Source organism: Cryptomeria japonica, chromosome 8 (genome assembly GCF_030272615.1).
Source record: "Cryptomeria japonica chromosome 8, Sugi_1.0, whole genome shotgun sequence".
Classification (NCBI taxonomy): Eukaryota; Viridiplantae; Streptophyta; class Pinopsida; order Cupressales; family Cupressaceae; genus Cryptomeria; species Cryptomeria japonica.
The window spans coordinates 691233216-691248128 of record NC_081412.1 but is presented as its reverse complement, the minus strand read 5'-3'; the positions used below and the strand labels follow the sequence as shown (position 1 = coordinate 691248128).

Below are 14913 nucleotides of genomic sequence, written 5' to 3'. Positions count from 1 at the left end.
GTTCTTCTCATGTGGTTTTTGAAAAGATCTGCAGGGCTATCAATGAAAACAGCAATACCATTCACAAAAACAATAAGCAGTGTAGCTATTTTAACATGACTAATAATGAGAAAAGCATCCTTACTGAATGGAAGTTGACACACAAAGTCTACAAATCTGATATGAAGAGCAGGAGAGATAATTTTGTTTGGAGGTTCCCTTTTCATGATTGGGTTAAGGTGAACTTTGATGGTGCAACTAAAGGTAATCCTAGGAAGGTTGGAGGGGGAGGAGCCATCAGAAATTCTTATGGTTTTTGTGTTGCTGTAATTGCCTCTCCCTTTGGAGTTCAAAACAATCATGTGGCTGAAGCTCTGGCAATGTTAAAATGTCTCCATCTTGCTCAAAGTTTTAATTTTAAAAAAATATGGCTGGAAGGGGATTCTCTCAATATTATCCAGGCTATCAAAGGCATTAGTTCCCCCTTTTGGAACATTCATAATATCAGTGATAATGCTAAAAAATTGTTAGATGCCTATGATAGTGTGAATATTACCCATACCCTTAGGGAAGGTAACAGGGTAGGTGATATATTAGCTAATGAGGGAGTCTTTTTAGAGAAGGATACTAAATATATCGGAGAAGTTTCATGTAAGAAGGGAGTCTGTGAGCAATTATTATTTGATAGAATCCATGGTACATGTTAATTTCATTATTACCTTTCTGGGTTTGGATCTGAATGACAAATATTGGAGTGATGTGGAGTGTCAGTTGATTACCTGTTTAATGCATTGTGATAATGAGCACTGGTTTGACGGGCCTAATCATATTAAGTGTTGGTTTATTTTGAATGTCTTAAAAGACAATTCGAATAACAAGAAAATCACCTTGTTTTTCGATCCCAACGTCTTATTTCTTCAGCATTTGGTTATTTCATGCTCTGTTGAGGGTTTCGACTTGAATAGCCATTACAATATGGGGAGAAATCTTAATCGCAATGAGCCTTCCAGATGTGATAATTGGAAAAGAGAAAGGAAAATATGGCGAAGTTGCACAGATATGGATTCACATATTACATGGAGAAACTGCACGGGAGTAAGAAGTCTATGTCACATGGCTTTGCCAAGGGCTGGAGCAATAATAAAGTCACTCTGTTTGGCCAGACATGGAAGTTGGATGAAGATTTGGTGGCGGAGGTTACAAGATTGCAGAAGGAAGGCATCAAATTTTACAGAGACCGCAAGTTCTCGGTGGAAGCTACCAAGAATTTCTCTAAAAATGAGGAAGAAAGGGCTCAGCTTGCTAAGAAGGACAATGTGTCCTACTACCTCCCTCACCAGGTAAAATCTTTCTGGCAGAAGATGTTGAGAGGTTTATGGAATACCTTACGGTTGATGGAAGGTTTTTGAAGGTTTACAATTACCATTTTGTCATCCTTAACCATTTTCGCCATGGCTCGAAGATTTCGTTGCCCTTCTATTTAGCTTCTTCTCTTAACGATAGTCTGGCCGATCATGCCAAGAAACCTAAATCCTACCCCATTGCTCACCAAGGCCTTATTTTGTTAATTTATGAGCATTTGAAAGGTAAATCTAGGGCTATTAGGGAAGACCCCTTTGTGGAGAATGCCCACATTTCTGAGGGTCATGATGGCTCTGATTCTGATGAAGATTCTTCTAATCTTACTCTGCATAAGAAATTGAGGGTTGGTGATGAAGCTAAAGAAGACATGGAAGAGAATGTTGGTTCTGAGGAGGTACAGGGGAAGGAGGTAGATGAAGAGGCGGAGAATGAGAAGGAAAAGGAGGATGAGGGCGAGGAAGGGGATGAGTGGAGAAATGAGGATGTTGAAGAGCCATAAGCATAGAATAACCCCTATGTCTCAGATAGCAGGAATGATGATCAGCACAGCATGGAGGAGGGAAACCCTAGGTCTATGGGCTCTGTTCCGGTTATGGAGAATGCGGATTCCATTTTGAATGCTGCCAGAAATAGTACCCTAGAAATGTTCAATTTTCAGAAATGGGTGATTGATAACATCTCCAGTATTCAAAATAAACAGAGAGACCTAGATTATAAAATTGAGAACTTGATTAAGGATACCAACACTAAAGGTAAAGAAGATGTTGCGAAGGATACTAATGAGGCAGAGGACGAAGAAGAAATTTTGGACTGGCTGGAAAAAGATATGATTAAGGGAGATTTGAAGCATCTTGAAGATGTGGTGAGAATCATCAAAGAAAAGGGAGAGGTTGATAATGATCTTATAAACAACCGGATTACAAAAACTGAGAAGGCCTTGAAGAAATTCATGGAGCATAGTCTAGCGGTGTTGAAGGTGTCTTCTCAAAACATGACCACTTTGGTTGCTTGTCTAGAGAAGAACAAGTAGAATAAAGATACAGTGATCATTGATGACAAGCCGACCTCTAGTTCTGTTCTACACTCCTCTAGACGCAGAACCAGGTAAACTAACAGTGAGTTGGAGTTGAAGACAGAAGACACCCAATAGATGTAGGAAAACAAAGATCTAAAAGAGGCAACTAATGCGATGATGATGTTGGTTAAGGATGTGGAAGAGTCTATAAATATATTCATCTGATATGTAATCTGTTTTTAGGTTGCTAGTTTCTCGCTGGCCTTTTGTTGCTCTTCTCCTTGGCTGCTATTTTTTCTGTTGTTCTTTTGCAGCCTTTCTATCTTTGTTCTGTTCTTTTTAGTTTCTCTTTTTCTTATCTCCTCGTTATGTAAGTGGGTTTCGGGTCCCTTAAAACCTGATTTTCCTTAATCAAAAACTATTGAATTTCAATCATTAATTATTTATCAAAGGATGATAGGTTGAACTAGTTTTTAAGGAGAGGCCAAGATTTCCATTGAAAGGAGGAAGCATTGCACAGGTCCTGAAAAATTTGAATGCATTTGTTGTAAAGTCTCCTTCCTTTGAGTCTACTAATATTACCTAAAGAATTGCCATTTAGCTACACCAACCTATTCCACCAAATAGAAGAGTAAGGAAAACTTAGGCCATGACTAAGGGACTGATCAAACCAGATAAGCTTTTTGGAGGTAACCTACCAAGCTTTCCATATACAATTAAAGCGGGTAGATCCATGATTTTTGAAGAACCAAGGTAGAAGAAGCTTGTATTTCCAATTGACAAAGTTCCAAGCATGACCAGCAGAGGCTGATTGTATGTGAAATATAAACAACTTCTTCCAAGGAGTATCTCCCTCGAGAGCCCTGATTATCCATTTAGTAGTCAAGCAGATTCTGTTGGCATTTGGCATAACTGATACAAATGTAGGTGATGCAGTTGAATATGGATGACTGCACCGGTAGAGGATAGAAGTCTATTTGTGATGAAGAGATTGAGACTTTGTGACTAGATGACTTGATCAATTATTTGTGCTGTCATTAATGGCAACTGATGTCAAATGATGTTCCTGATGTTTTGTTTTGTCATCTAAGTGATTGGTTTACCGGAAGACAGTATTTACCGACAGATAATTGAAGTCTATGAAATAGAACTTTAACCGGTAAAGCAGAGATGTTTTGATTGAATCGGATTGTTGGTGTAAATAATTATTCATGTTGGATATTATTACACTATACTTAAGTTTACCTATGATAATGCATTTCATAGTAGTTTGGGTATGAGACACTTAGGTGTTTGTGCCACATTGGGATAGTGTGTGTAGGAGAATTTCCACCTTTTATAGTGTTGATCTTGTTACTACTCTATCATATCCACTTATTGTGGAGTGATAATTCCACCTTCGGTGGGTGATCCACCTCATGTAGAATATTATATTGTTTCTCCTACCTACCACACCTATTTCCTACCTACCATTGTTTCTTATTGAGCCACATGTCATATTTGTGTGTTCACATATCCATATAGCCTTGCCTATATAAGCAAGCTCATATTCATTGTATGAAAGAACAATGTTTGATGATCCAGTTGATCGGTATTTTCATCTTGATAGAATATAGTTTATTTCTATCATCTATTTTTGTTCTTTCTTATTTTTGCTTTCCATTGCCTCTAGATCTTGGCAAAATATCACATGTTATCAGAGCCATTAGAGTGCCATTAGTTTGTTCAATTGAGAGAAATTTGAGGTTTGCATTTTGGAGCTTTCTATTGCAGGTTATTATTGGAGCTTGTTGGGTCAAATCTGAGGTCACCATTGGATTGAGGAGGTTCGAGAAAAGTCAGAATCACCTTTTGTTTCATCCAAATCTGACATCCGTGGCCAAATCTAGAGTCGTTTGAAGGTGGAGGGTGGTGACTTGTCCCGACAGCGATCTGCTATTTTGGAGCATTTTTTGCCAAATCTGTCATTTTCATTGTGCTCAGAAGACCCAAAAACCTTAAGATTGATTGTCAATTTGTCGAAATTGGCTTCCCTTCCTCCGAGTTGAAAAAATTTCCTCTCTTGGCCCGACGTATGGACTTGCAGGTACAGGTCTGAAAAAAAAAATTGTTTTCTACTTTTTTTTTATTTCAGAAATAAAAATTAAAAAGTGTCATTTAATATTATTGGGGGCGTACTTTATGTTTCATTTTTAAAGGGGAGAAAAAAAATTGGGCTTTGCATGCCCACAGGTACTGTGGGTACACCGCAGTGGCCCCACAGTGTACCTGCAGGTATCCGTAGGTACTGCGGCCCCACGGTGTACCTGTGGGTGACCGTAGTGCTCTGCGGGCCCCTCCCCGAGGTGGGGGTCAAACTTTTTTTTTTTTTGAAGTTTTTTTAATAATAAAAAATAAACTTTTTTTAAAAGTTTTTTTTCTTTAATAAATTTTTATTAAAGTTTTTTTTCATTTCAAAATTTCAAAAAAAAATGATTGCCTTTTTTTCATTTATTCTTTATTTTTTAATAAAGTTTTTTTATGGGCTATAATAAATAATTGTTATTTAGTTTTTTAAAATCTTTTAAAAACAAAATATCATGGAATAAGTCAAATTGGGAACACGATTTTTTCTTGTCACTTCATACCTGTCTTGCAGTGCTTCCAGCCAGCAGTCAAGGGGGGGGGGGGTCGATTTGCTCCTTTATATCTCTTGGCCACATCCCAATCGGAGACGTCTTTTTCTGCAGTATTCTATGGGGCTTCTTGGTGGCATCATCTTCATGTTTCCAAATTTGCATATTCATGTTGTATGCTCTTGCTTGAGCAATGTTGTACTCGCACTATCATAAAGTGCCACACCTCTTTGTATCTTATTTTTTATAACATATTTGATGTAATCCTCTTGTACACGTAGATTAGGAATATCTTATGAGACTTGGTGCATGGTTCCAGTTGAGACTTAAATTGTACACATTTGTGCATGGCTCCCATAAGACTTAGATTGTACCAGTATTTCTGCTATTTACGAGTATTCAGATGATGCTCAAAGTAGGTTGTCTCCATGTCTGATCTTCATTTTGTTGCAACAAGTGATTCATCATCATCGACTTGGTACTTTGACATTATTGGTGCAACATTGGCTCTTTTTCTTCCTTAAGGGGAGGTATTTTGGTCAACATCATTGGACCATCTTTGCAGGAGATTCTACATTGGAGGGGGCTTCATAGTCTCCTCTTCTTTCTTATGGGGGGGACATATTTTGTTCTTCTCATTCATCATTGAGAGCATTATGTGCTTTCATCATCTCTCTTTTGGAGGGATTTTTTTCCCATGTGGTTTTTCTTTTTTTCCCCGCTTTATGGGAGATTGCATTTGCATTTGTTCATGGATACCTAACATGGCCTCGTAACCGGGACCCATCTTGCATTTTTTAGTTGCATTGTAGACTTAAGTGCATTCCCCTAAGTTGCACTTAAGGGGGGGTGTAGGTGTAAATAATTATTCATGTTGGATATTATTACACTATACTTAAGTTTACTTAGGATAATTCATTTCATAGTAGTTTGGGTATGAGACACTTGGGTGTTTGTGCCACATTGGGATAGTGTGTGTAGGAGAATTTCCACCTTTTATGGTGTTGATCTTGTTACTACTCTATCATATCCACTTATTGTGGAGTGATAATTCCACCTTCGATGGGTGATCCACCTCATGTGAAATATTATATTGTTTCTCCTACCTACCACACCTATTTCCTACCTACCCTTGTTTCTTATTGAGCCACATGTCATGTTTGTGTGCTCACATATCCATATAGCCTTGCCTATATAAGCAGGCTCATATTCATGAAAGAACAACGTTTGATGATCCAGTTGATCAATAGTTTCATCTTGATAGAATACAGTTTATTCCTATCATCTATTTTTGTTCTCTCTTATTTGTGCTTTTCATTGCCTCTAGATCTTGGCAAAATCTCACACGGACGATCGGCAATGATTGGTGATTTGCGGTTTAGATTGTGAACTTGTATCATGGAAAGGAGTATTTGACCGGAACCAGAACTTGTGAAGATTACCGGAAGGCGTGTTTCAAATTTCTGATGAAGTTTTGCTAAGGTTTTAGTAGGGTTTAAGACCTGTGAAGATATCATCGACGCAAAGTCTACATGAAGGTGGTAACACAACACAAGCCACGTGAAAAGATTTGATTACTGTTTTGGCGCAATTCAAGGAAGAATTTATTGGGAATCAACGAAACGCTTAGTGGAGTGTTTTGAGATTTTGACTTTGGTATAAATCGGATTTTCGTGATGGGTTACGATCAACCAACAGTTGATATTACATTGTAATTTATTGTAATGATCTGTATATCAATCTGTGATGATCTCTTATGATTAGTATTGTAAATTCAAGATGTAATTAGAGTTTAGTGGCCAACCTAGTTGAGATAGCTATTTAGAAAGATACAGCTAGTTCTCTGCCGAGCACAACCAAGATCTATAATTTTCGACTACCTTCCTGTTATGCAGGAATTGTGACCTTTTGGACCCAGTTTAGCCGCAGCCCCAAAAATCCCTCTTGATCTACTAAACAAGGTTTTTTTATGGAATTTTTGTGATTTAATAGCAATGGAAATGTAGAACATGAAGATTTAACTCTAAAAATCTTGCAAAAATCTATTGTATTTTGTGATTTTTGAAAACTGTAGAGAGTACCGTTTTATGTGAAATTTAGTCGCTTCCAGAATATTGTATACCATTTGTAATCACTAAAGCCTTGCTCTTTGTCTCTGTCTAGTACATTTGTAGCTGTTATGTACCATCTATAACAGCTACAGCAATGTAGTTAGATGGTACATTATACTCCACACACGAGAGGAGTAATAACACAAAACTCAAGTCAAACAAAGTTTCAAGACTCGTATCTAAATCAGTGGGCTCGTGATTTGAATGTGTAGGCCAACAAACATAAAGAGTGGGAAGATAATGTGAACTAACCTGGCTTAGAATTGACGTTATCAATGGCCACGCTATGATAGCTCTGTAGTCATGGGAAAAGTCATTGCAGTTCCCACCTTCGTGTGAAGGAAGTTAATGCACGCAATGTCAAATTGAACACTGCTTTAGATTATTTTAAAAATGACCAATAAAACAAATTGAACATGCTTAGATTATTTTTTCAAAATGGTCAATGAAAAAGAAAAAAAATCATATCAACGAATTATATTTTTTAGCTGCAGATAATGATTATCTGACATAAATGCACAGTAATACCTAGGTTTATTTTGTCCCAAATTGCATACTAGCAATGAGACTGTGTATCCATTTCTAATTGGGTGGACCAAAGCTTCTTTGTAATTCAATTTCTTTTTTAAGCTATTATGGAGAGTCACGTTACTTGAGAAAAGAAAAGTCCTCATCTAGAAATGTTGACATTTTACATTGTGGTAGTTATCAAAAAGCTTGAATTTTAACAGTCTGGTTGGTTGTTTGTATCACAATATGAATCGGCAAAAAGAAAAAGGAACAATAGAACTTCAAAACTACACTCAACCTCTAATATATGAACAGCCATTAATCAAAATGTTGACATTGTACGGTACACTTGGCCCTGATCTTAAAATACTGTAGACTTAATTTGGCCTATTTTGTGCTGACATGAACTTGAACCTAATCTTCCATCAGCCTGTATCAGCTCCAATGGCCCCAACTAACTTTCACCATATCTATTTCCACACCCTTGACAACACATCACAAGTATACCTGTGTCCCTTAGACATGATTGCACCGGCAATCATCCAATGTTCAGATCAAAGAATGAAAAAATTGATGAAGAAACATGTATTCAGTTGTAGCATGAGGCTTGCACAATCATCAACAAATACTTTGCTGAGGATTCTGCACCAGTGTCTTTTTGCACAATCATCAACAAATACTATGCTGGGCATTCTGCACCAGTGTCTTTTTGCACAATCATCAACAAATACTATGCTGGGCATTCTGCACCAGTGTCTTTTTGCACAATCATCAACAAATACTATGCTGGGCATTCTGCATCAGTGTCTTTCATTTCTTTCATCTTGTGAAATTAGCAATGAGCTTTAACTAGGAGCCAAGTTTTCGTACTTCTCTCATAACAAGTCCATTACTTCACTCCTCTTATAACAAATCCCCAGAGGTACTTCTAAAAGCTTTCAGAGTTTCGTCTAACAAATCCATTACTTCACCACTCTTATAACAAATCCGGAATCCCCAGAGGTACTTCTAAAAGCTTTCAGAGTTTTGTCTAACAAATCCATTACTTCATTCCTCTTATAACAAAACCTCAGAGGTACTTGTAGAAGATTTCAGAGTTTTGTGGCCATAGATGATAGGATTGTGGAGAAAACACGCATCACACCAATCTAACAAAATCACAGGTACAATTTTGTCCCAGATAAACAAAAATCTGGAGAATAACGTGTCAACAGTCAGAACCATATTCACTGTCAGATCTCAAGCTTGGTCACATTAGGCACAATACATCAATCATCTCAAGAGCATCAAATTGACAACCAATATTAAAAAAGCTAAACGTATTCTAACCCCTTATGTCAATTATCAGTAAAATATTTCTGTCTCAACTCTTACATATTGCTGTAGTACTTAATTTATTATTCAATTAGACCCTGGATGTATTTGTAGAGGGTTGTTTTATTACCCTACACCATGTAATGCCTTCACATATTCACAATTTTGGTTTTCACTGACTCTGTCGAATCAATTTGTATTTTTCTTATATATGCCGTTTTCTGAAGTTGTATTTTTTCCTATCCAGTTTTATGTTCGGTGTTACTGATCCTCTACCTTATGTTTTCAAGGTAAATATGTGCGTTTAGTTAGTACAGTGTTTTCAATGGGCTTGTGGGCATCGAGTATAGCTTATTGTCAAGCATAGCCTTTAACCTTTTACCTATGATGGATTCAGTATTGACGTTGCAATTTACACGTTCTACTACAACGCAAATGTTTTCTCTGTTTAGAAGAACTACTTCTGGATGGTAAAATAGAATTGTTAGAAACATCCATTCTCACTACTCCTTGTTGAAGTTCTAAACAACCGAGCTTTGAACATGAGCATTGACATGAGCGCAGGTATCGACTCTCGTCTTTCATCAAAAATGACAAAAACATATTTAAATTGTTTCACCGCTCTCCAAGCATATTCCTGGAATGTTTCTCAATTCAGTATACAAAAACAAAAAATTTTAACGGCAACCATCACCTATCTTTTAACTATCAAAGCTCCTAACATCAGATTAAATTCTCCAACATGAAATTCTCTCAATTGAATCTTGAATACTGTTAGCAATCGCCCTTATTAATGAAAGTCCGTTATTCAATAAATCTCCTTGAATTTGCTTTTAGAACGTACAAAGTCCCCAACCTTCCTGAAATATATCAGGAAGGCTATCATCAGAAAAATATTAAAATCTGCTAAACTAACTACAATAAAAAAGAACTGGAACAAAGATATTTTGCTTTTGTTAAATACAAGTTTCGAGACTTTTATCGTCATAAAGGCCCATGGTATATTTGAAGTACAGTGCAGTTACGTACTAAGCTTGAAATGTTCCCAACAATGATAGAACTATGTATGGGTTTTAGTACTTCTGTATTATCTACCACATTCCATTTTTAGATAAGTAGGTAAGAAAGAATTCATTTATATCAACATGTAATTACACTCATTACAGTAGCAGAGAGTCATATTTCATGTTTCCTTGGTTGAAACTGATCCGCCTGACAACCAGGAATCTTTGGTCTGTAGATCAAACTCTTTGATCTTTCTTACAATTCATGCAAACAGACTTTCGCATTAATTTGTTACAGCCTGTTAGACACCTCATTTTGTTTATGAGGAATATGAATCTGTCTTCTCTGCCTTACTTGCAAAAATATTTCAGTATGGACCAATACTGAAATCATGTGAGATTTCGCAGTAATTTTCAATACCCAGTAGAATCATCCAAAGGATAGGTATCATTTGATCCCACAGCCACTTCTACAACATGATATAGCAGACCGAAATATGATAAAATTGTCCTCAAGAGATGGGGTAACATGTGTCTTCACCCCCAGTATTCCAGAGGAAGTGTGCATAGCTACCAGCATGAAAAGGATTCCCAGGATCTGCTGCAATAGCATCTAAAAAAGCTTCTTCAGCGGCAGTAAGGTCACCCCGAGCCAACCACAGAAAGTGTGCATAGCGGCTGATGACTTCAGCATCAGAAGCATCAAATTTCACAGCTTTCTGAAAATACTCTTCGGCTCTGTTATGGAAGACAACAATTAGATACTTGCAAATGCACTACATAGCGAAAAGAGAAAAAATAGTGATACTATAAATGCAATTATAGCAAAATAAGATCTTCGATAACTTAAGAAAATGACTTTAAAGTAGATTTGAATTTGAAAGCAGTTTTCTGCAATCATTGTCTGAAATTGTTGTCCCATAAACATCAATGAAAAGCTTTGCATTTTCATTTTCTTTTTAATCTCCTACATATGTTGGAGAATAAACACAGCTAATTCCCCAGTATAAAATCAAAATTTTGCAGACCCAATTTTCTCGCTTAATCATTCTGTGTATATTATTGTATGAGAAGTTTGCGAGAAAAGATAACTACCTGTCATAATCCTGAGTCACAAGATGGAGAAATTGTGCGTAGTTTGAAAGCAGAAGAGCATTTTCAGGATCAGCACTGATGGCATTTTGGTAGTGCAAATTTGTTTGATCATAACATGCATAATTATCAGGCTCAAGCTGCACAGTAAAGGGGGCGACAAGTCTCTGCATGGTTTCATGATCAATAGCTTCTTCCTCGGTCCCAGATTCGAGCTCCTCAGAAGCTTCCTTCAAGAATGCCTCCCATTGTTTTACCTCCTTGGCAACATGGTCTGCCACAGGAGCAGAGTCCTCAACTCTGCTACCATGTGATGACGGATTGCCAATCGAAGATACACCACGGTTCAGTGATTTGTCTTCTGAAAACATTGCCCTGTTTTGAGATGCACCATCAAAATGTGCGTCCCCACCATCCATCCCCCCTGCTATTGCTGAATTTCTTCCACCACTACCACCAGCCCCATCTCCCATATCCATAAGCCTCTGTGATTCGGCTGATAAATCTCCAAAATGAGAAGATGATGAGGGCATCTGAGTGCTAGATGGATTCTCTCCACCAAAGTTATCAGAAAGTGCTGCTTTTGTGCCATTCATGTCCTCCATAATCGATACCATGACGACTGGGGATCCAACAGAGGGTGGAACAGTGGCTAAAGCTACATTGTTGCCCATTGAATAAACTGTAAAATTTGCAAGCAGAATCATCACTGAAACCATAAGAGTAGGGGTGCATGAGAAAACCTGTTGAAAGAGCCAAACAAAGGTAGCATGCATTTCTTTCTGCACACTACTCACAAGCTCCTGCAAATCACCATAACAGAGGATTTGTCTCATCTGGAGAGTATAATTCTGAAGCTCCCGGATCATAAAAACCATTGAAGAAAAAGCCTTCCTGACCGAACAGCAAGCACTCTCCCCTACTTCCTTCAAGCTGTCCCTAAAACCCTCTCCACCTGGTTTTAAATCAATACCCCTCTCTTTGTTCTGCTTTCGCTTCAAAATCCGCAAGGATAGAGGCAATCCAACACCATCAGCCTTCTTTTCCAGACTTACAGGAGAAATTCTATTCACTTTCATGCTCTCTGCATTCCAATCTGGCTCAGGCCAGCTAAAATTGGTGTCAAGCTTAACAGAAGGAAAAGGTCTGGAATGTGCAAATCTAGAATTAGAATTGCCCCCAAATCTAGGATTGGTTTCATTTCTAAAACTGCTGCTTTCTCCTCCAAAGCTTCTACTGCTAAATTCTACAAAACCTTCTTCACTATGATCTGTGGCAGGGTGCAATACTGCAGCCCCACCTTCTTCCTCAATTTCATCATCCAAATGGCATTGCAAGGCCAATTCTCGCAGCCTTTGCAAGTACTCATCATCAGAATTAATGTCGTCATTGTTGGTGTCTCCTAACCTTGCACTGCAAGCCCTCCTCAGTCTGTTTTCTGGCCTCTTAGAGTCTTCAAAGGAGCGTGTTCTGTTGAATCTTGGTCCTCCTCGCCTTCCAGTGGACAGGAAGGAGCTCTGAATTCCGGGAAGTGGATTCACACCAAAAGCAGCACCTCCCTTCAAAGAAGATGGAACCCTTTTCTTATGATCCAATTGCGAACTACTTGCAGATGGAATAGATGTCTGCAGAGGAGGCCGATGCAAACAGTTTGCCACCTCCAGACCCATTTTTCAAACCCTACCCTCAATCAAAACAGAAACCCCCTGTAAATATACTTCTTTGTTTTCTTCTTTTCAGCAAAATTTCACCATAAGTTGCGGCTATTTCCTTTCTCTAGATTTGGAAATACCTCTTCCTTAGATACAAATTCAGCAGTATCCTGAAAGATCTTTTCTCCTTAAAATGGCCTTAAACTTATATTTTCACAACTTTCCCAACGTCCATCAAAATAAACAACAAGACAGCAGGAGCTTTTCTGCGTCTGATGCAGCTATTTTAAATCAAAATTTTGGCAGCTGCCTCCCACTGCACAGAAAAGAGAAAGCAGAATCATATCAGCGCAAATCCAAATATATTTATCAATCTATATTAAGCAAAATCAAATGAATACCAGCCTGAATCCAAGCATCTTTATCAATCTATAGAGCAAAATCAAATACAATAGCAACCCAATTTCGACTACATTTATCAGTCTATATGAAGATTTTCAAATCCAACTGCAATCATCAATCTGTATTGATTTTGCTCGTACATTAAAAAAACACGGGAACTTGAAATGGTCGATTCCTTTCACTACTTTTTCCCACATTAAAGAGCATTTCCAAGTATTTTATTAACCTTTTCAAATGCTAAAGACAAAGGAAATTTATTCAAATCCTGAAGAACAAGAAACATTATCCCAAGCCTAAAGAACAAGAAAATCTATGCAAGTCCCGGAGAAAACTATCTAAGTTCTGCGTAAAAACAAAAATATTAAAGAAAATTTAGACCGGAATTCCAACCATCACAGAGCTCACCGCTTCTTTACTGATAAAAGCCAGACAGAGCTCATTTCCAGCAAATACATCGAAAATAACACTTATAAACCGATAAATTTATAACAGTTACGCGTTCAATGCACCGAATTTCTAACCTAAACGCTCTGTTCCATTAATTTCGCCTTATTTTCTCAACTCCGAATGCAAAATAGACAATATACAGCTGCAATTCAACAAAGTTCCCCTACACTTCCTTCGCAAATCACAACTTATAAATCCAAGAAATAGAAAAGGCAGCCGCGACACAAACGGAGCAAAAAATTAAACAACAAAAAGTAGAAGAAAACGTCTAAAAACCTTAAATTTAGTCAATAATAATCTCAAAGATTACACGCCTGCCCACGATCCAAGGCAGCTTTCACCACCAAAATCAAAGAAATTCACCTAGTCAAGCGGCAACAACCGCCTGAACCCCCGTCTACTGCCTTGCTTCGATGCAAAGCACACAAACAAATACACACAAGAAATACATATATAATGCAAAATCACAAAAAAAAACACACAAGAAAATATTTATCTACGCAAATCACCAAAAACAGACACACAAAAATACATATATTTACAGAATCACCAAACACACACACACAGAACCTACACGTTCATCAAAAGCATCAAATAGCACTAGCAATAAAGCAGCCTATATTTACCAAAGAGCTCCACGACTTACGCTAAGGTGAAACGTTCCTGGAGATCTGAGCCTCGACAGAAAGCTATTGCAATGCAAAATTGTCTCCTAGGTCCCAAATCCATGTGAACGCTCTGCAAGTTCTCCATTTCCGACCTCGGCCCATTCCTATGCATATTCTGTGTATATGTCCGTCCTCTATTGTGTGTATATATACCTCAACATTTTTGGTGTGAATATACCTCAACCCTACCCTAAACCCTCCCCTATGTGGACCGACTTAAAAACATTTCACCAAATTATCACCAACGCGTAAACATTTTTGTTAATTTTTTACTATTCCAAGTATTTTTTACATTTTGACCAATAAACCACAGCGCTAGACGTCGCTTTCGCCGCGGTATTGAAAAACCCATAATGAAAATTTCACCTCCTTATAGACTCGCCGCACCCACATGTTTGGAGACGTCTGGTAACTACCCTCAGTCTCCATCTCAACCGGACGGTCCATAATCTCGCGACCCCATGAGAAAAACGTCGACCGTCCGATTTATGGACCACATAACGATACTTTTTTCCGTACATTTGGTCCCCGGTGGGATATTTAGAACTGACAGGCTGTACGTATGTCGCGTGTATCGTATATATACGACATACGGCGTATTTTTGTACACATACGGGGATATTTTTTCCTCATATCTGAGCCTGTGGCGGTGTATGAAGTATTACCAGCCGCCCCATGGGGCGACCGGCGGGACCGGTCACCCGGTAAACTTGGAGTAATTAACGGGTAATCATGTGAAAAA

The 14913-nt window shown here is 38.0% G+C and overlaps 1 protein-coding gene across 2 annotated transcripts; it reads right to left on the bottom strand.

Annotated features, from left to right (window-relative positions):
• Positions 1–10026: 10026 nt before the first annotated feature.
• LOC131064745 (uncharacterized) lies at positions 10027–14315 on the bottom strand. 2 transcript variants are annotated; one of them, XM_057999016.2, is made up of 3 exons: positions 14150–14315; positions 11006–12970; positions 10027–10648 (listed from the first exon to the last, which is right to left on the bottom strand). In XM_057999016.2, exons 2-3 carry the CDS (start codon positions 12670–12672, stop codon positions 10423–10425), a joined length of 1893 nt encoding a protein of 630 aa, XP_057854999.2. In that variant the 5' UTR covers positions 12673–12970; positions 14150–14315; the 3' UTR covers positions 10027–10422. The 2 variants fall into 2 exon arrangements, with proteins under 2 accessions (XP_057854999.2, XP_057855000.2); XM_057999017.2 differs by having other exon boundaries at positions 14130–14313.
• Positions 14316–14913: the final 598 nt, after the last annotated feature.